This window comes from Antennarius striatus, chromosome 16, assembly GCF_040054535.1.
Source record: "Antennarius striatus isolate MH-2024 chromosome 16, ASM4005453v1, whole genome shotgun sequence".
NCBI lineage: Eukaryota > Metazoa > Chordata > Actinopteri > Lophiiformes > Antennariidae > Antennarius > Antennarius striatus.
Window position 1 is genome coordinate 20,653,716 of NC_090791.1, and position 20,788 is coordinate 20,674,503.

The 20,788-nt window shown below is 41.7% G+C and overlaps 1 protein-coding gene across 1 annotated transcript; it reads left to right on the forward strand.

The window, feature by feature from the left end:
- The first annotated feature begins 524 nt into the window (after positions 1–524).
- On the forward strand, positions 525–9,497 carry prr15la (proline rich 15 like a). The gene is made up of 2 exons (XM_068337381.1): positions 525–901; positions 7,362–9,497. The coding sequence occupies exon 2, from the start codon at positions 7,397–7,399 to the stop codon at positions 7,757–7,759; it is 363 nt and encodes a 120-aa protein (XP_068193482.1). The 5' UTR covers positions 525–901; positions 7,362–7,396; the 3' UTR covers positions 7,760–9,497.
- The last annotated feature ends 11,291 nt before the right edge of the window (positions 9,498–20,788 follow it).

Here is a 20,788-nt window from a genome sequence, read left to right on the forward strand (position 1 = left end):
TAGGGAGGACACTTAACGCTGTATTTGACAATAACGGAGACACACCTAAAAACTCAGGTTGAGATCCATCTGATCGTTTTCCATTGAAAACATTGTGTGAGTGTTAATTGTTGACTACAATTTCACAATGTCTATAAAATCATTATGGAATTAGCGCTGGTGCTAACAAGTGTGAAGGGTTGGTTGAACTTGACACTGAAGTTCCTGTGGGTTAGGGTATCGTCACCAGTAGGTGAGGAGGTAGAGATCCAGAGAGGAGCTACAGGAGTGTCTGGTTCTGGTTCTGGTTCTGGTTCTGGTTCTGGTTCTGGTTCAGGTGTGTGAGAAGGTTCAACTGGTCTGAAAACAGTAGCCAACACCCAGACTGTAAGACTGTGTGTGTGTGTGTGTGTGTGTGTGTGTGTGTGTGTGTGTGTGTGTGTGTGTGTGTGTGTGTGTGTGTGTGTGTGTGTGTGTGTGTGTGTGTCAGTGGGAGGGAGGGGTCAACCACAGCACCTGTAACACAGCACCTGGAAGCCAGACAGGTGTGAATGTGGACAGGAGGAGGGGACATGGAGGTTTAAGGTTGTTCCACAGTAAATGACAGCAGGGGATCGCGCTGCAGACCGACAGGAGCTCGTCTTCGGTTCTCATCTTTTTGCGGCTTTATTTCTCCATTCCTGAGAGGAAACGGACGCCTTCTGAAAGATGGAAATCAAACCGCTGGGCGTCTGAACGTGTCAGACGTAATGTCACATCAGCTCCTGGTCTTCAGGTAGGAGTGGATGAAGAAGTAACAACCGGCTGAGACTGACATCAACAGTTATAAACGTGTTCTGGAATGAAATGTGTGGAACTTGATCTTGAACCTTATTGAAATCGACCGCAGCAGAGCAAAGCAAACATCTGCAGCGTAAAACAGGTGAGTGTGCAAACACACACTAACTGTCACAGTAAACGTGTGTTAGAGTCTTCTAGAGGCTGGAGAACGCATTCATCTGGTCCCCCTGAAGGTGGTCCAGACCTCTGGACACGTGGACGACCCCGTTCGCCCAGGACACCCTCGTGACGACCCACAGTTCCACCGACACACCAGTGAACACACACTGTGTACACAAACGTCGTTTCCTCAGACAGTTGAATCAATGCTTGTTCATGAGTCAGTAAACTAACTTCACTACTTTAACCTGAAAAGTTTTCCTGCAGAGTATTTTGTCTACAACATTATCTGTGAGCATCATCTCAACTCATTATGACTTCATCTCCTTTCATGTTAAATTATCATTCATCTCATCTGATCATCTTATCTCGTATCATTTCCCCTTTTCTTATTTTAAATTGGTTCATCTCATTGCATCTCATATAATTTCATTACACCTCTATTGTTATATTATCTCAACCAAACTGATATTTTCTCATCTCAGTTTATCTCACCTCATTTCTTTTCTTATCTCATCTCATCATATCTTACCTCATTTTATCTCATCTTATATTTTCATATACAGTGTGCCCTTCTGCATTTGCGCGTCTAAGCTTGTGACTTCACCTCATCCTGGATTTTTAGTTGCCAGTCACATGATACCGTACGCGCATTCTATTGGCTGATGGCATCCTGAAGTGCGTTACGTTCTGTGAGTCTCTGTCTTCCGTGAGTCATGAATGTGCTTTAAACAGTCTATCAGAGTGTTTTAAAGGTGATACAGATAGAAGGTGGTTTAATATCAGTATGGGGGGGGGGGATTTAGAAATGTTTAAATTACCGTAAATAATAAGATAAATAGTTTGTCGGTCTGTCCCGCAGTTCGTTAGTCGTGTGTGGTTCCTGGAACGTATTAACCACGAGGAACAAGGGGTCAGTGTATCTGAATTCATCTTATCTCATTTTTTTATATCATTTTATTACGTCTCATGTTATCTAACTCTACCTTCTACATTCATCCTGTCCTGCCACAGTTTATCATGGTGAACTTTGACCTGCAGGTTTAGAGATGCTGACAACTTGTCTTGATTTTGCTGACAGTTGAAGTCCTGGGGAGCTGACAAGTAGAGAAATGACTGAAGCTAACACAGTTAGCCGCTCAGCAGTAGAGGAACGCTTTATGCGCTAACCAGCTGCTAACTGTAAGCATTGAAGAATTTCTTCTCTGTCTAAAACATTTCTCCATCAAGAAACAATCCTGAGAACAACCTCAGTGAAGGTCACAGATCAGGGAAAAGAATGACCTAATTATTATTATGGACTGTCCAGGATGACCAGCTCAGCAGCAAACACAAACTTACTGCACAAACATCTCACAATGTTGAAGACAGAAGACGACGTCACTGATGGATTTCTAAACCTAAATATGACCAGAGGTAGTTCAGGCAGTGGGCATTTAAGGGCGGGTGTGACTGAAGGTCACTGACGCCTGAATGGAACGACTGGACGGTGAGTCTTCCTGCAGAACAAGGTGGGCCTGAAGCCCAAAGTGTTCAATCAGACCTTTAGATCCAATAGAGCAGAGATCTGACCTCTACACAGCCACAAGCCGTCACGCACTGGTGATGTAGAGTGAATGTGTGCATGTGTGTGAGGCATCGGTCCGATGACCACCGCTGTCACGTTCACTGATGCTGCTCACCAGCCTCAAAGCAGCCAACATAATTCAGACGTTTCTCTGAATTCACTGGAACGTACGTACCCTCCTACCTCCAGGTAGAACAACCTTTGAACACTCCCTCCCCTGTTTAATCTCTCTATCACACACACACACACACACACACACACACACACACACACACACACACACACACACACACACACACACACACGCACACACACACACACACACACACACACTGAAACACAGAAAGAGTAAACATGGTGGCTGATAACACAGTGACTACACCCAAACAGTAGTGCCTTCAGGGACCACTTTATGTACGTTTGCTGACTCAGTCTAAATCCATCTTAAAGCCCAAAAGCCCAGCCTAGACACGGGGGGGGGGACTTCACAGGTTCATCACAGGACAGTATAGAAAGACCAACAACCAACCACTCACATTTCAGGTCCCTGGAAAATTTAAATATACACTAATCCCTCGTTTCTCGCAATTAATACGTTCCAGGAACCCCCTGCAAATAACGAATTCCGCGATATAACGACTAAATATTTATATTATTATTTACGGTAATTTAAATGTTTATTATCTCCCCCCCCATACTGATATTAAACCACCTTCTATCTGTATTACCTTTAAAATAATATCTGATAGCACTTTTTTGTCTCACGGAAGTCAGAGACTCACAGAACGTAACACACTTCAGGATAGCATCAGCCAATAGAATGTGTGTACGGTATCATGTGACTGCCGAACAACAATCCGTGACGTGGTGAAGCCGTGCATCTTGAAGCACAAATGCACAAGGGATTACTGTATTATTTTAAATAACTTTAAACTATGACTGTGTAATATATGACATTAGCTCAATAGCATTGACATGCTAGCATGCTCACAGCAACTATCATACATTACTTGTGCAACGTGTTCCTGTTCTTCAGCATACTTCATGCAATTATGTCAGACTGTCTAAATTTGGAAATGATAAGATGACTATTAAAGTTAGCCCACATGAATGTTGACGGTAGTATTAAAGATGCTAGAACACACACACCCTGACTCCTGATTCTGACCCTGCAGGGTCCATTAAACAATAGAAAAATATGTCAGACTCATTCAGATTCATTTTAATGCCAATGACCTCCTTCATGCTTCCTGCAGCTGAGCAGACAACACAGAGAGTCTGGGATGTGGACACCCACCATTACCTCAGAGTGGTGTACATCTACACAAAAAGGGACAAAAGGAGACAAACAATCGGACAGCTATCCTCGTGTCCTCGTGAGGCTGAAAGAGAGAGTCTGAGTTACAGAGAGTGAAAAGAAACAATAAAACAATGTGGTGTAGTTTCTGTTTGCTCAGCTGCCAGAAAGACTTGCCCTGGAGCCAGAAGGCAATCAGACGCCGACCTGCAGGCGCTCCACATGAAAGCTGGGGCAGAGGCCTCGCTTGGGTGGGTCAGAGAATGGAACAGGTAGCTAAGTGTAGGTGGGTCTCTGGAAAAAGATCAAATCTCAGTGTTACGTGTCATTTTCTGTGTCCTAATCCACATGTTGGTAGTAATTTGTCATAGCCCCATGGTGCAGAAGGTAGCCACATGTCTGCTGCACTAGCCTAATGTACAGTTAGGGATGATGGGTCTCTGTCAGACTTTACTACAGTGGTTTTCAGTTGCTGTTGGTTTGTGGGCCTTTCTGTCTGAAGTTTAATGCTCAGTTGGGTTGAGGTCAGGTGACTATCTTGGCCATTCAAAGATATTCCACTTCTGTGGTTTAATTCTGGGTTGCTTTGAATGTGTGGTTTGGGTCTTTGTCCATCTGTATTTTGAAATGCTGACCAATCAACAGGCTTTATTTGGCTGGACTTGAGCCGACAGTCTCTGGACAGCTCAGGAGGAACCCGGCTGCTTCTGTTTAGCATCATTGGTAGCCACGCATGTCCAAGCCGTCGCCCTGCCTCCACCATGGTTTATCATGTTCTGGGGTGTGTTGGACTCATCATGAACTCTAACACACCTTCCCCGTACGTTTTCTAGCCATCATTCTGGTAAAGGTTGATCTTGGTTTCATCCATCCAAAGAAAGGTCTCCCAGAACTGTGCTGGCTTTTTTAGATGCCCGATCTAGCCGTTCTACCCTTGAGGCTTAACAGCGGCTTCACCGTGCAGTGAACACTGTGGTTACCCTCATGCAGTCTTCTCATGGTAGACTTGGACAATGACACAATCTCTTCCTGGAGAGTGTTCTTAACTGGGTTGGTTGTTCTCAGGAGGTTCCTCTTCACCATGGAAATGATTCTGTGATCATCCACCACTCCTGTCTTCTGCGTTCATCCAGTTCTTTTTGCATTTCTGAGTTCACCAGTGCTTTATTTCTTTCTCAAGATGTTCTAAACTAGATTTTACTTCTCTAATATTGTAGTAATTTTGAAAAAAGAGGTTTTTTTGGCTTTTGCATTTTAACCCTGTAAAGCCAAACCTAACATATTTGATATAATTGATCTTTCAAGATTTTGATACTTCTACATTTAAAAATTGACATTTTACCCAAAAAACCTGAAATCACACCAATGCATCTAGTTCCCACGTCAAAAAAATCTACATTTTACCATAATTATGCAGATTAAAGCTAAATTCCTGTAATTTTTGACCTTTCTTTCCAAAAATGAGCTTTTATTTGGGGATTATTCCATGGTTCAGGCTTTACAGGCTTGGATGTCTTGTTTCACCTGCATGGAGCACCACACCTCAGGTCAACTCCAGGACTTTAATGTTTAACTGCTAATGAAATAACAAAGGGCCAGCCCACAACTACCCAAGAAGTCTCCTTTGTCAATTGTCCAATTACTTTTGGTCCACCTTAAATAAGGTGGCACACGTTCATCCAATTTGAATGTGGATACCCTCAAATGAAAGCCGAGAGTCTACACTTTATGTTCATGTCCATTATGTAAATATAATTTGAATATCTTTCATTAAACAGGTAAAAAAAAGAAAAAAAAACTTGTGTCAGTGACCAAATAACCATTGTATAGACATATGGACTGTCATTGGACAGCTTTGGTCTGGGCATGTTTCTCTGTGTTTGGGCTGGATCCTGTTCTGCAAATTAAAGGAACAACTTCATATTTTAACATGATATTGTTAATTAAATCCCTGCTTTCAGCTCTAATGAGCTCTAATGATTCATCCAGTAGCAGATGTGATGTGTCAGAGAGGTGAAGCCTTACAGAATGATCAAAACCCTGCATATAAATAATGTTAAGGTGCTAATAAAGGTGCAACACTGTGGGGGATCGAACCATTTTTATCCTCCCCCACCTGACAGCCTGGACAGGGCGAGAAAATGGTGAACCCCTCTCTATCCTCAAAGCGTGTGATGTAAGTTAGAACTGTCTTTACCTTTAAAACAAGTCAAACCATCATCAATCTGTTTCTGCTTGACTCATCAGTAATATTAGTGACACGTGTCCACACACTGCACTAAAGTCACATGGTAACCTGAGTGTGTGTGTGTGTGTGTGTGTGTGTGTGTGTGTGTGTGTGTGTGTGTGTGTGTGTGTGTGTGTGTGTGTGTGTGTGTGTGTGTGTGTGTGTGTGTGTGTGTGTGTGTGTGCATCCACAGCATATGGAGGCTATTGACTTACACTGAAATATTTACAGTGTCACGGTGGACAAAGAGGAGCTCAGACATGAGCAGAAAACATTGAGATAACAGAAGGACAGGTGCAACACACATCCGCCCGTTTCTAATCCCAACAGTTAACTAACAATCCTCTATTTTTTTACTGCACCCAGACTGCTTTTATTTTAAATTTTATATCAAGAACATCATTTCAAAACGCTAGCATACCCTTCAAGAAGGCCCATCTGTCAATGATCTGCCCATGGTAGCTTTTATAAAGGTAGATCCAGAGGGGCCGGGGGTGTTAGGACGCGTCGGAAACAAAACTGGGCTCTAGTAAACAAACCCCTCGACATGCGTACCCCAACACCCTCACTTAGAACATTAAATGTTTTAACCACCCTGCAAATGGAAACTCCATTAACATTTAAGAGCTCAGTATCTACAAAACTAAAAATATTGTCAACATGCTTCATTACCCATGTGGGAAAATACCTGTAGGATACACAGCGTGTGTCCTACAGGTATTTAATCCGTCTGTTTACGCTCTGTAGAGATTTATCAAAAAGATTTATTGAAATTGATTCTTTTAGGTTCTTTCGGTTTTGGCAGGAGCCTGTCTTGATCGACGGTCTAACCTCCCGACACCCGGTCACCTGTAGTCGCACCTGTCCTACCATGACGACACACCCTTTGACTCTCTGGGACAACGATTGGCTCCAAACCACATGACCGTCTGCCCAGTCCATTCTTGTGGATTCTTCACGGATTAAAATGACAGATTGCATATTATTGGGTGTAACAAATATTATTTTGCCTTCCTGTTTTTCATGGTTCTGTTTCATCAGCAGAAATCTTTTAAAGTGTTGTTTGCAATGCGTTTTATTATAACCCCAATGGAAACAACAAGCCACACACAAATGTCTATTAATAAAGTTTTTTTCTGATGCTACAAGTGTTAGAACTTGACACCTTATGCCTTACGCTACTGAACGTTAGTGCTTTTATATTGTGTGGTTGATGCTATTGTACACTTTTTCATTCCTATTCTATATTTCTGTTTTACACGTAGGAACTCTGTGGACTTCGTACAGGGAAATATGTTTCCGTACTGTACATTTGACAATTATTGAATCTTATGACGTGTCCCTCTCTACAGTCTCGGCCGCCCACCCACTCCAGCCTCCCCCCATCATGGCAGAGTCCTCTACAGGCTGGTGGAAGTTGACTTTCCTGAGGAGAAAAAAATCTCAGCCAAAGGTTCTGTATGAAATTCCTGCAGAAACTGTTTGCAACGCCGCACCCGTCCAGCAGGGGCCCGGAGCAGCTGCAGGGGCCGACGCCCCCCAGGAGGACATGGTGCACAGCGCCGAGCTGGACGCCCGGCTGGAGAGGATAGTGGATAAAACTACAGCCAGCAGGGGGCGCCACGTTAAGGTGTCTCACTCTGGGAGGTACAAGGAGAAGAAGAAAGTGCGAACCTCTTTGACAGAGAACGCAGAGATGTTTTCAGGGGGTGAAGACACGAGGGATGAGAACCAGAGGGCTGGGAAGTGACAGGAATTCTACAAAACTAAAATGATATCACATGAAAAAGCAGGGGCGCTTCAGAGCCGCCCTTTGGCTCTCCAGCTCCCTGACCTTGTTCTCGGCTTAGTAGCATCTTCTTTGTAGGGCAACAATTTTAAAATGACCACTGAGACCCTGATCAAAATTTTAGATTCTTACTGAAAACATGCAAGTGCCTAAGTGATGTTTCCATGGAGACGTTTCCCTCCTATGTTGTCTACCAAAGCAAAGTGGTGCTGCTTCAGTCATCTGATGGTCAAAGGCTCAGACTCAATAACTCCATCTTCAATCCTTCACCACAACTTTTACAGCTACTAATACATCCTGGAATGAGCCGGTCCCATCTCGGGGTAACGGAGACAATGACACCTGAAGTGTGTTCAGACGTCCGGTCTACTCCAGTTTGGTTTTCTTTATGGTCACTGCAGAAAATCCCACTTCACAGAGACAGGAGGTGGAAATGGAAGCAGGGTTTTCAATCAGAATCAGAAAAAAGTTTATTATCAGGTAAATTTTACCACACGAGGAACTAGACGTGGTGTTGGTGAATTAAAAGGTGGAAGAGAAGCAATAAGGAATAAATAAAAAAGAAATTACAATTTACATTCAGGTGAGGTACACAAAGCTTCTTATGTGATTTCAGGATAATCTGCCTTGATTTTAATCCACTGGCACAGTTGTGGACTATATTTTTGGGGTAGCAGCTGGTAACCTGTCATGTGACTGAGACCTGTCAAGAGGCACAGGCGCATGCATTTGTCTGTGCCTCACTCCGCACAAAAGTCACTTTTCAAAATAAAACATCTTCAGACTGATAATCAAAAAAAGGAAAATTCAAAGGCTCTGTGCCGCCCGGTGGTTGGGGACCGCTCCTGTAGAGGGCGCTGCCTGATTTTATCCTGATGGATAGATGCTAATTTTGAGGCGAACTTTAATAATTTCATGTTTTTTGCTGGTGTGTTTAATCCTAATACCACATGAAATCCTTCAATGTGGCTTCATCCTAAAGAAAAACATTTGCACACTTTTTAATGAATGGGTGAATCACAGAGACTCACACATCCATAGATCACCATCATCATCATCATGATCTCATTATTATTAATAATATTACAACTATTGCTGCTGCTGCTACTGCTATTTAATTTGCCAAAAGCATGTAACAGTGGTTCTATTTATTATTCTAATCATTTATTAATTTTAATTATTTAATCATTTTCATTCCAGTCATTCTTTGTTTGGAACAATAAATAACTTTGACCCAAACTTTGGCACAATTAAACATAGTATTGTGTCAATATTTGATCCCCCTGTGGAACTTTATTTCAGTTAGTATTTGCATAAATTGAAAATGGCATAGAAAAACACATTAGCTTTAATATTTATCTGACTTATGAGCAAAAATACACACGACTGCCAACAAAACGTTCTGCAAATGCTGTTGCCAGTGAAATCCACCAGAGGGAAGCATTTCTCCAACCAGACACCTCACATAAACTCTGATCAAACATCAATCTGTGGTTTAGAGGTTTCTTTTTTATCTATAAAGTATGAATTATTTATACTCATTATCTATAGCTGGGAAACATCCAACTACCACTGTAAGTTTTGATTCTGGTTCAAAGTAATGTAAAAATGTTGATAATGTAGTCAGGAAGATATAAATATAAAATATGTTTTGTATTAATAAAAACTGGTGTTATTAATTATATGTTATAAGTGTCCACAATGAGAAGACCAGAGATGTTGGTGCTGTTTGGATGCAAACATTTGTTGTAAGTCACTTCAACCACAAGGGGGCGCTCCCTCCATCTGAGGAGCTCTGGACAGGTCTGTGGTGAACACCTGACCCTGTGTGTGATTCATCTTGGATTAACCTCAGAACATACATGCCAAACATCAGCAAATCATACACTGTAAACTGATCTATTCAAGCATATCATTAATTCTACTATAATATTTCAGCTGAAACTGTTCAGTCAGGAATGTAAGCATGAAAGGCTTCATGTTGATGGACCAGTGACCTGACAAAATGATGTGTTTATGTAGCTGCAAGCCAGCAGCTCATTAAAGCCTATAGCAGTTATACCAGTTCCACTTTGTGTCAGAAAGTGTTTTGTGGTGCTTTGTTAAGACACTGTATTTGCTGACCAAATGGGAGTCAAGGTGATGTCACTGAATATCCTGTTTGTCACTAAAAATGTGTTTAAAACCATGTTTCAAAAGGCTGTTATTGTACAACAGCCAACCTGAAACTTGAGACTATTTCTTCAGACAAAACAATTTAATAGTTGAAGCTTCAAGAACATGCAAGGATAATGTGCTTTCAGTTTAACTGCATAAATAATTTAACTGTAATTATCATCATTTTGAGTTGCATTGTTGGTGAACAGATGTTAGTCGTGACGGGTGACAACTGTTCCTGAAGCTCTGGGATTCCACAGCTCCACAGTGATGATCTATCTATACACGCAGATGATACTGAACAAAAGTGGACCTCCCCAGAGGTGGTCCACATTCCAAGATGTGACTTAAAAGAGGAGGACATTTACCAGGACCCACAAGAAGCAGCTTCACATCTGCAGTGTCATGATCCAAATACATTTTACGGTCCTTCAAAAAATTTCTTCATCACTCCCTGATCTCTGTGAAAACAGGTAAATTTATCATTTATATCTCAGATAAATGTGCTGATGTAGAAATTATAAATCACTTTCAAACACTTTTGTTTTACTTTTTTGTTCAGTTGGAACTATTAAAAGTAGGGAATGTAGCCGCAAGAGGACACAAGCCAGTGTCTTATTGTGCCGGTCCCAAGCCCGGATAAATACAGAGGGTTGCGTCAGGAAGGGCATCCGGCGTAAAACTTTTGCCAAATCAAAGATGCGAATCAAACCTATGACTTCCATACCGGATCGGTCGAGGCCCGGGTTAACAACGACCGCCATCGGTGCTGTTGACCTACAGGGCGCCGGTGGAAATTGGATTACTGTTGGTCGAAGAAGGAGAGGAGGAAAGTGCGTCCGCACGAAGAAAGAGAAGAGGAACACCAAGAGTATAGGACTGAGAGTAGGGACGTTGAATGTTGGAACTATGACAGGAAAAGGTAGAGAGTTGGTTGACATGATGCAGAGGAGGAAGGTAGACATACTGTGTGTCCAGGAGACCAGGTGGAAAGGTAGCAAGGCTAGAAGTTTAGGAGCAGGGTTCAAGTTGTTCTATCATGGTGTAGATGGGAAGAGAAATGGAGTAGGAGTTATCTTGAAGGAGGAGTTTGTTAGGAATGTCCTGGAGGTAAAAAGAGTGTCAGATGGAGTGATGAGTCTGAAGCTAGAAATAGAAGGTGTGATGTTCAATGTTGTTAGTGGGTATGCTCCACAGGTAGGATGTGAGCTGGGGGAGAAGGAGAAATTCTGGTCGGACCTTGATGAAGTGATGCAGACCATGCCTAGAAGTGAGAGAGTTGTCATTGGTGCAGACTTCAATGGACATGTTGGTGCAGGAAACAGAGGTGATGAGGAGGTGATGGGCAGGTTTGGTATCCAGGAGAGGAACGCAGAAGGACAGATGGTAGTTGACTTTGCAAAAAGGATGGAAATGGCTGTAGTGAATACTTTCTTCCAGAAGAGGCAGGAACATAGAGTGACCTATAAGAGTGGAGGTAGGAGCACACAGGTAGACTACATCTTGTGTAGACGGTGTAACCTGAAGGAGATCAGTGACTGTAAAGTAGTGGTAGGTGAGAGTGTAGCCAAACAGCATAGGATGGTGGTGTGTAGGATGACTCTGGTGGTGAGGAAGATGAAGAGGACAAAGGCAGAGCAGAAGACAAAATGGTGGAAGCTGAAAAAGGAAGAGTTGCATGACTTTTAGGAAGGAGTTAAGACAGGCTCTGGGTGGTCAGGAGGTGCTTCCAGATGACTGGACAACTACAGCTAATGTGATCAGGGAGACAGGTAGGAGAGTACTTGGTGTGTCATCTGGAAGGAAAGTAGATAAGGAGACTTGGTGGTGGAATGAGGAGGTACAGGAGTGTATACAGAGAAAGAGGTTAGCTAAGAGGAAGTGGGACACTGAGAGGACTGAGGAGAGTAGACAGGAGTACAGGGAGCTGCAGCGTAAGGTGAAGGTAGAGGTAGCAAAGGCCAAACAAGAAGCTTTTGATGACTTGTATGCTAGGTTGGACAGTAAGGAGGGAGAGACTGATCTATACAGGTTGGCAAGACAGAGAGACAGAGATGGGAAGGACGTACAGCAGGTTAGGGTGATTAAGGATAGGGATGGAAGTCTATTGACAGGTGCCAGTAGTGTGATGGGAAGATGGAAAGAGTACTTTGAAGAGTTGATGAACGTGGAAAATGAGAGGGAACAAAGACTAGAAGAGGTGACTGTTGTGGACCAGGAAGTAGCAAAGATCAGTCAGGATGAAGTGAGGAGGGCATTGAAGAGGATGAAGAGTGGAAAGGCAGTCGGTCCTGATGATATACCTGTAGAGGTATGGAAGTGTCTAGGAGAGGTGGCAGTAGAGTTTCTGACTGGGTTGTTCAACAGGATCTTAGATAGTGAGAAGATGCCTGAGGAATGGAGGAGAAGTGTGCTGGTGCCCATTTTTAAGAACAAGGGAGATGTGCAGAGTTGTGGCAACTACAGAGGAATAAAGCTGATGAGCCATACAATGAAGTTATGGGAGAGAGTAGTGGAAGCTAGACTAAGGGCAGAAGTGAACATTTGTGAGCAGCAGTATGGTTTCATGCCAAAACAGAGTACTACAGATGCAGTATTTGCTTTGAGGATGTTGATAGAGAAGTACAGAGAAGGCCAGAGGGAGCTGCATTGTGTTTTTGTAGATCTGGAGAAAGCTGATGACAGGGTGTCCAGAGAGGAACTGTGGTATTGTATGAGGAAGTCTGGAGTGGCAGAGAAGTATGTTAGAGCGGTGCAGGACATGTATGAGGACTGTAAGACAGTGGTGAGGTGTGCTGTAGGTGTGACAGAGGAGTTCAAGGTGGAGGTGGGACTGCATCAGGGATCAGCTCTGAGCCCCTTCTTGTTGCTATGGTGATGGACAGACTGACAGACCAGGTTAGACAGGAATCTCCATGGACTATGATGTTTGCAGATGACATTGTGATCTGCAGTGAGAGCAGGGAACAGGTGGAGGAGAAGCTAGAGAGGTGGAGGTTTGTCCTGGAAAGAAGAGGAATGAAGGTTAGCCGCAGTAAGACAGAGTACATGTGTGTGAATGAGAGGGACCCAAGTGGAAGAGTGAGGTTAGAGGGAGAAGAGATCAAGAAGGTGGAGGATTTGAAGTACTTAGGCTCAACAGTCCAGAGCAATGGAGAGTGTGGAAAAGAGGTGAAGAAGCGTGTCCAGGCAGGATGGAACGGGTGGAGGAAAGTGTCAGGTGTGATGTGTGATAGAAGAGTTTCAGCTAAAATGAAAGGAAAGGTGTACAAAACTGTGGTGAGACCAGCGATGTTGTTTGGTCTAGAGACAGTGTCCCTGAGGAAAAGACAGGAGACAGAGCTGGAGGTAGCAGAGATGAAGATGCTGAGGTTCTCTCTGGGAGTGACCAGGATGGATAGGATCAGGAATGAGTCCATCAGAGGGACAGCACATGTTAGAGGTTCTGGAGATAAAGTCAGAGAGGCCAGACTGAGATGGTTTGGACATGTCCAGAGGAGAGATAGTGAATATATTGGTAGAAGGATGCTGAGTTCTGAACTGCCAGGCAGGAGGCCTAGAGGAAGACCAAAGAGGAGGTTTATGGATGTAGTGAAAGAGGACATGAAGGTAGTTGGTGTGAGAGAAGAGGATTCAAAGGGCAGGGCTAGATGGAGGAAATTGATTCGCTGTGGCGACCCCTGAAGGGAAAAGCCGAAAGGAAAAGAAGAAGAACTATTAAAAGAAGGGCGTATTTGTTGTTTGGGTTGACTCCTTGTCTGAGTTTCAAATGGGTCCATTCTCCTATGTCAGCTTCCCATCTTTTCTGTTGTCTCTCTCATTTCCCTCCACATTGTGTGGTTCCTTATAAGCAGTGGTGTGTCAGGACCAGCAAGGCCTTCTCTGCTGGTCTAACATAACCAGAAATCATGATAACATTTATGATAAAAGTTAATTTTATTTTAATGCATTTTCCTTAAATAAACATATTCAAATATTATGCATTAATATATAATTATACATTGGAATATCACATGACATTGTGTTGCCAGGTTGAATGAAATCTGCCGAGGACCTTCAGAATCTAGAATGCAGGTCTCCCTGACCTGTGAGTGAACAGGAACACATTGTTAACAGACAGATGCGACAGCCAATCAGATCACCAGTTGGCGACACTAAGGCCTTCTAGCTGGCCTCACGATCACCTGACATGTACGTGTCCTGTGATTGGATACTCACTCCAAGAAGGCGGGGCTATGCATACGCACATTTGAAGAGAAGCTCTAGTGAGACAAGGGACCGATCCCTGAACTAGCTAACCTGTTCTTGCTAACATGACCTAGCTAACTTGTTCTAGCTAACCCATTCTAGCTAACCCGTTCTAGCTATCCCATTCCAGCTAACCCGTTCTAGCTAACCTGTTCTAGCTAACATGAACTAGCTAACATGAACTAGCTAACCCGTTCTAGCTAACCAGTTCTAGCTAACCCATTCTAGCTAACCCGTTTTAGCTAACCCGTTCTAGCTAACCCGTTCTAGCTAACATGTTCTAGCTAACATGAACTAGATAATCTGTTCTACCTAACCTGTTCTAGCTAACCTGTTCTAGTTAACCTATTCTAACTAACATGAACTAGCTAACCTGTTCTAGCTAACATGAACTAGCTAACTTGTTCTAGCTAACCCATTCTAGCTAACCCGTTCTAGCTATCTCATTCTAGCTAACCTGTTCTAGCTAACCTGTTCTAGCTAACATGAACTAGCTAACATGAACTAGCTAACCCGTTCTAGCTAACCAGTTTTAGCTAACCCGTTCTAGCTAACCCGTTTTAGCTAACCCGTTCTAGCTAACCCGTTCTAGCTAACATGTTCTAGCTAACATGAACTAGATAACCTGTTCTAGCTAACCTGTTCTAGCTAACCTGTTATAGTTAACCTGTTCTAGCTAACATGAACTAGCTAACCTGTTGTAGCTAACCTGTTCTACCTAACATGAACTAGCTAACATGAACTAGCTAACCTGTTCTAGCTAACCTGTTCTACCTAACACAAATATCTTACTATTATATTTTAATCTATTTTAGGTCTGAAAACAAAACTGAACTTCATTAATAGTAATTTTAATTTAAATGGAGGAGAGGCTTGTTGATCAAAATAGTTGTGTTCTTCTGCCATCTAGTGGTAACAATACAAGTTACTAAAGTATTCATGCTGTACGACAACATAGTTGAGTCGCTGAATGCGTGATATTTGTATTAATTTTGTATTAATTAATTTACCATTGAAAGCTGGACAGGTAAAGAACATTTTGTGGTGTATAACTGTATGTAATACTGTGATGTATTATTGTGTGTGACAATAAAAGTCTATCTAGACTGCACTTGTACGTGTGCAGTTTAGATTGACGTATTCTTTATTGATCGATAGAATAAAGTATATATCTGTCTAAACTGCACACATTATATACAAGTAGAAGAATATGTTTTATTGTCCAATACAAAAACACATCAGTACATCATACATACATATAGCATGAGTAAAAAGATAATTTCCCCATGGATGATAAAGTTTGTTTTTGTTTCTTTTTCTTCTTATATTATTATAACATGGGACAAGGAGCCACTGGAGTGTAGGCCTCCAGCAGGGCCAGTGGTGGCATCAAGGTGCTTCAAGGGTCTCTCTAAACTGAACCCATACACTCTCAGCCCCAAGATCTTAACGGAGCGGGATGGTGATCACAAACCACACATTTATTGGAGTGACTTGAAATTTCAAGCTCAGCTTGATCTTATGTCTTATGTCACTTACAGTGCCTTGTGAAAGTATTCCCCCCCCTCCTCCAAAAAAAACCTTCTAGATATTTTGCCACATTTCAGGCTTCAAACTTAAAGATAACAAACTGAAAATATTTTCTAGAGCCAACAACATGTGAGACCCGATCCTGAAGTGGAACCAGATTTATTCTACCTTTATATCGTGTTCAGAAACAAAAACCTAAAAGTAGGACGTGTGAATGTGAGACCAGGTGACACACAGGTCCCTCTGTTTGTCCTTGTTAGTCATGTAGGTCAACACTGGATCATCACAAGTCATCAGGGAACTTCTGGAGTCGGTTAGCTGAGCTGAGAGAACGGGGGGGGGGGGATACTTTAACACGTCCTACTTTTAGGTTTTTATTTCTAAACACGATATAAAGGTAGAATAAATCTGGTTCCACTTCAGGATCGGGTCTCACATGTTGTTGATCCTAGAAAAATATTTTCAGTTTGTTTAAGTTTGAAGCCTGAAATGTGGCAAAATGTCAAAACGTTCTTGGGGGGGGGGGGGGGGCAATACTTTCACAAGGCACTGTGTGCTATTAAAGCTCATCAGATAGATAAATAGATAGATAGATAGATAGACAGACAGACAGACAGACAGACAGACAGACAGACAGACAGACAGACAGACAGACAGACAGATAGATGATAAATAAGACAGGGAAAGATAATAGTAATAATAATAATAATAATAATAATAATAATAATAATAATAATAATAATAACATTAAAAAAATATTAATAATATGCCTCCGTGACGCCTCCCTAGGGAGGTGTTTCTGGCACGTCCAGCTGGGAGGAGACCTCGGGGCAGACCCAGGACCAGGTGGAGGGATTATATCTCAACACTGGTCTGGGAACGCCTTGGGACCCCCCAGTCAGAGCTGGTGGATGTGGGGGGAAAGGAAACTTTGGAGCTCCCTGCTGAAGCTGCTGCCCCTGCGACCCGACTACGGATAAGCGGTGGAAGATGGATGGATGGATAATAATATTGACACTGTAATAATAATAATAATAATATTATTATTATTATTATTATTATTAATAATAATAATAATAATAATAATAATAATAATAATAATATTATTATTATTATTAATAATAATAATAATAATAATAATAATAATAATATTATTAATAATAAAATAATAATAAAAATAATAAAAATAATAACAACAACAACAACAGTACCCAAGCATGGTAGGCCTTTAGTAATAAATAAGTGTTGCACTCTGTGGCCGTACACAGGACCTAGTGAAGCCATATCTAAACATCAGACTGGTGGTGGGACTCTGTCTGATATGATAGAGCTTTTGTACAGCATGATGACTTGTGGCAGGAATGACTTCCTGTACTTTTCAGTTCAACAGCAGAGCTGTAGTAGTCTATTGGAGAACGAGCACCGCTGTCTGTCCAGTGTGTGGTGGAGAGGGTGAGCGGGTGATCCATGATGGATAACAGTTTGTCAAGGGGCAACAAAAAGGCAATAAAAGTATGTAGATTCAAATCAGTTTTTGGGATATTGGTGCGAAATTAAAAAATATACAACAGCTGGAATAAGTAGCTGGTCATCAGGTTAGCTGGCCAACTCGCCCTCCTGTATGACAGTCACACAGACCACAGCATAACATAGTATACGCAACGCAACGCAACGTAAGATAACGCAACATAATGTAACACAACATAACGTAATGCAACGCAACGCAACGCAACGCAATGCAATGCAATGCAACTCAACGTAACGCAACGCAACGTAACGCAATGCAACGTAACACAACGCAATGCAATGAAACGTAATACAATGTAACGTAATGCAACGCAACGTAACATAACGTAACACAATGTAACGCAACATTGTGAGAGAGCGATAGAGACCGCTCCGCCCAGGAGAGCAGCCACAGCTGCACTCTCATTGGTTCCTGGACCGCGGTCCTGCTCAGACTGTTTCAGGTCCACACTCACGTGTCCGCATCAAACAAAGTGTCGGTAGTGCGTTGGACTCGGCGCCAACGCGTTTTCCCCACATCCACACAAAACTGTATGACAAACGCTGACCTGAGGATGCTGCGTTGGTCCGCCTCCGGGTCAGGGGCCAAACCTGGGCACTACCTGGGCGTGCCTTAAATAGCGCATTGTAGCGCACTGTCAGGTCAGCCCGGTACCTGGACTGAACCATTTTGGTTATTATTGGATTGTTCCCTATTTTGCAGGGTTTTGATTGATGTTTAAACAGCCATATGATGGACATTTATGTTTTATTCTGTTCTGGTTTATTTGTAAAGCAGGTTAGTAGTAATTTTTTCTATTTCTGGTATATTATTCCAGATATTGTAAAAACAACCCTACTTAATTCTTGTTGGATCGCCAGGGGAGGGGCATGGGGATATATAAAGGAAGCATTTCTGCTTCATGGGGTGAGAGTTGGAGAGTTGGAGCTAGAGTGGAGCTGGAGTTATCGAACGTTGTGCATGGTGGCTATTAGTAGTGTAAGTTTTCTCTGCATGTAGATACTTCTTTTTGTTGTGCTGGGTTTTTGGTTTTGGGAATTTTTATCTTCACTGTAAACATTTTTTCACTGGTTGTTTTTGGTGAAAATAAAAAACCCACCAAACGGATCTTTTGCAGCTGTGCCATCAGTTTCTCCCCACTGCATTCATGAACCCGTGACAAACGTAAAGTAATGTAATGCAACGCAATGTACACAATGTAACACAACGTAACGTAACGTAGCAAGACTCAACATGATGCAATGTAACGTAATGCAACACAACGTAACGTAACGTAAGGCAATGCAACAAGAAGCAAAGCAACAAGAAGCAAAGCAACAAGACGCAATGCAACGTAACAACACAACATAATGTAGCGCCACAGCACAACAACACAAAGACACAACAACAATAACATCTGTTCTGCTCAGACTGTTTAGTCTTACGCGACTCCTCCTTCATCTCATGCTTCTTCACAACCGCTGGTAAAAACATGTCTTCTCATTAACCCTTTACTGTTTGGGTGATTTAATGTTAATAATACTGCTAAGGTTTATAATAGACACATCATTTCTGAGGAGATTTGAGAAAGTTCACTAACTCAGTTGATCTGATTCCTTCAGCTTTTGTACAAATGAGAAGTGAAATCATACAGTATATCCTATTTCTGGTCAAAAACACTGACAGATGATCACTGGACATTCTACCAGTCACTGGATTTTAGATTCATTTTTTTAGTGCTATCAGGCGATTAAGAAAATTAATCTAATTAATTACAGGATTCGTAATTAATTAATCTAATTAATTGCATTTTAATCTCATACCAGCTAAAGGCCCCCAAATAAAGAATGTGAATTCTAGGACATTACAAAATTGTAGTTCATGACTAATCAATAGAATACACCAAGAAGAGAAGATTTGAAATCCACATTTTTATTGGTTAAGTGTGCTTTATAAATGAAATTCAAAAGAAAAAAGGCCAAGCACATCAGAAAACCAATGAGACCAGGTGCATTTCTGAAAAATGTAATACGAATACAGTTAAATAAAATAAATACAATTCAGAAATAAAATAATCTGAGTCTCACATAGACACATAAGCAGACTCACAATCAAAATGAATACTGAAGCTGACTCAATACAGCAATTCACCATGAATAGTAGAACATGTCTCTAAATAAGGAAACTAAATAGTAAGATGTCAACAGGCTTTTCCTCTAAAGGGTGAGATAACGTTCAACTCTGTGTCCTTCACGAGTTTTACATTTAAAGTTTTTTTCAGTCGCTAACAAGTGTTTGTCCAAACAGCAGTCACATTTTCTAAACTCTTAACACAGACTCACACCTACAAAGCACAATTGTCCAAATGGTTAATTTTCTTCTCAAAAACACATTTCATTAAATAAACACTAACTCTTCATTTCAAAATAGAACACTTCTTTGTCTGCACACACTAACTTTACCAAAACTCTAGATTTTTGACTCAAAATGAAATTATTATGTCAAACAATAATGCTTGTTTTCACTTCATAAAGTACATGCAGTCAATCAAAGTACACCAGGTTTCAAAATACTGGGTATTATTGACATTATAAAAGTTACAAAGACTTTAATGTTTCAGTTTTACTGGTATTTGCCTGCAAAATGTACACAAAGTGTCTTGGTTTAAACTTAATGTCCACATGTAATGTTCACATTAAAATCATTCCAGTAAAGAGCAAATCAGGTTTTTTCCTTTACAGTTTATTACAGGAGGTCCAGTAAAAATACTGTTTACTGTATGATGGAACAGAAAAAGATTACAGTGAACAAAATATCCATGAAACACACAAGAGTGTTCTGAACAAAAACACAACAACAGCAAAAAGCCCAGAAAAAAAAAGGAGGGGGGGGGTGTGGACGGAGGGGTTTATGAAAAAAAACACAAAATTACTGTCTCTAATCTCTAATTACTGTCTGTAATCTCTAATTAATGTCCGTAATCTCTAATTACTGTCTCTAATCTCTAATTACTGTCTCTAATCTCTAATTACTGTCTCTAATCTCTAATTACTGTCTGTAATCTCTAATTACTGTCTCTAATCTCTAATTACTGTCTCTAATCTCTAATTACTGTCTGTAATCTCTAATTACTGTCTGTAATCTCTAATTAATGTCTCTAATCTCTAATTACTGTCTCTAATCTCTAATTACTGTCTCTAATCTCTAATTACTGTCTCTAATCTCTAATTACTGGCTGTAATCTCTAATTACTGTCTGTAATCTCTAATTACTGTCTCTAATCTCTACCATCTCTGATATAATCCAAGGCGATGCACCTGGGATTGAACCTCTTGGTGTGCCGGATCCCCCCCAGTAATGATCTGCTGTGTGTCAATGGGGGGGGCAGTGACTCAGTGGTAGAGCGGGTCGTCCAGTGGTCCAAGGTTGGCGGTTCGATTCCCCCTCCCACCCAAAAACACCTGTAGTGAGAGCTGACAGTGGGAGGAGTCAGCTCACCTCTGGAGCGCTGCCGACGCACCCTTGAGCAAGGCGCCGTCCCCCTTAGA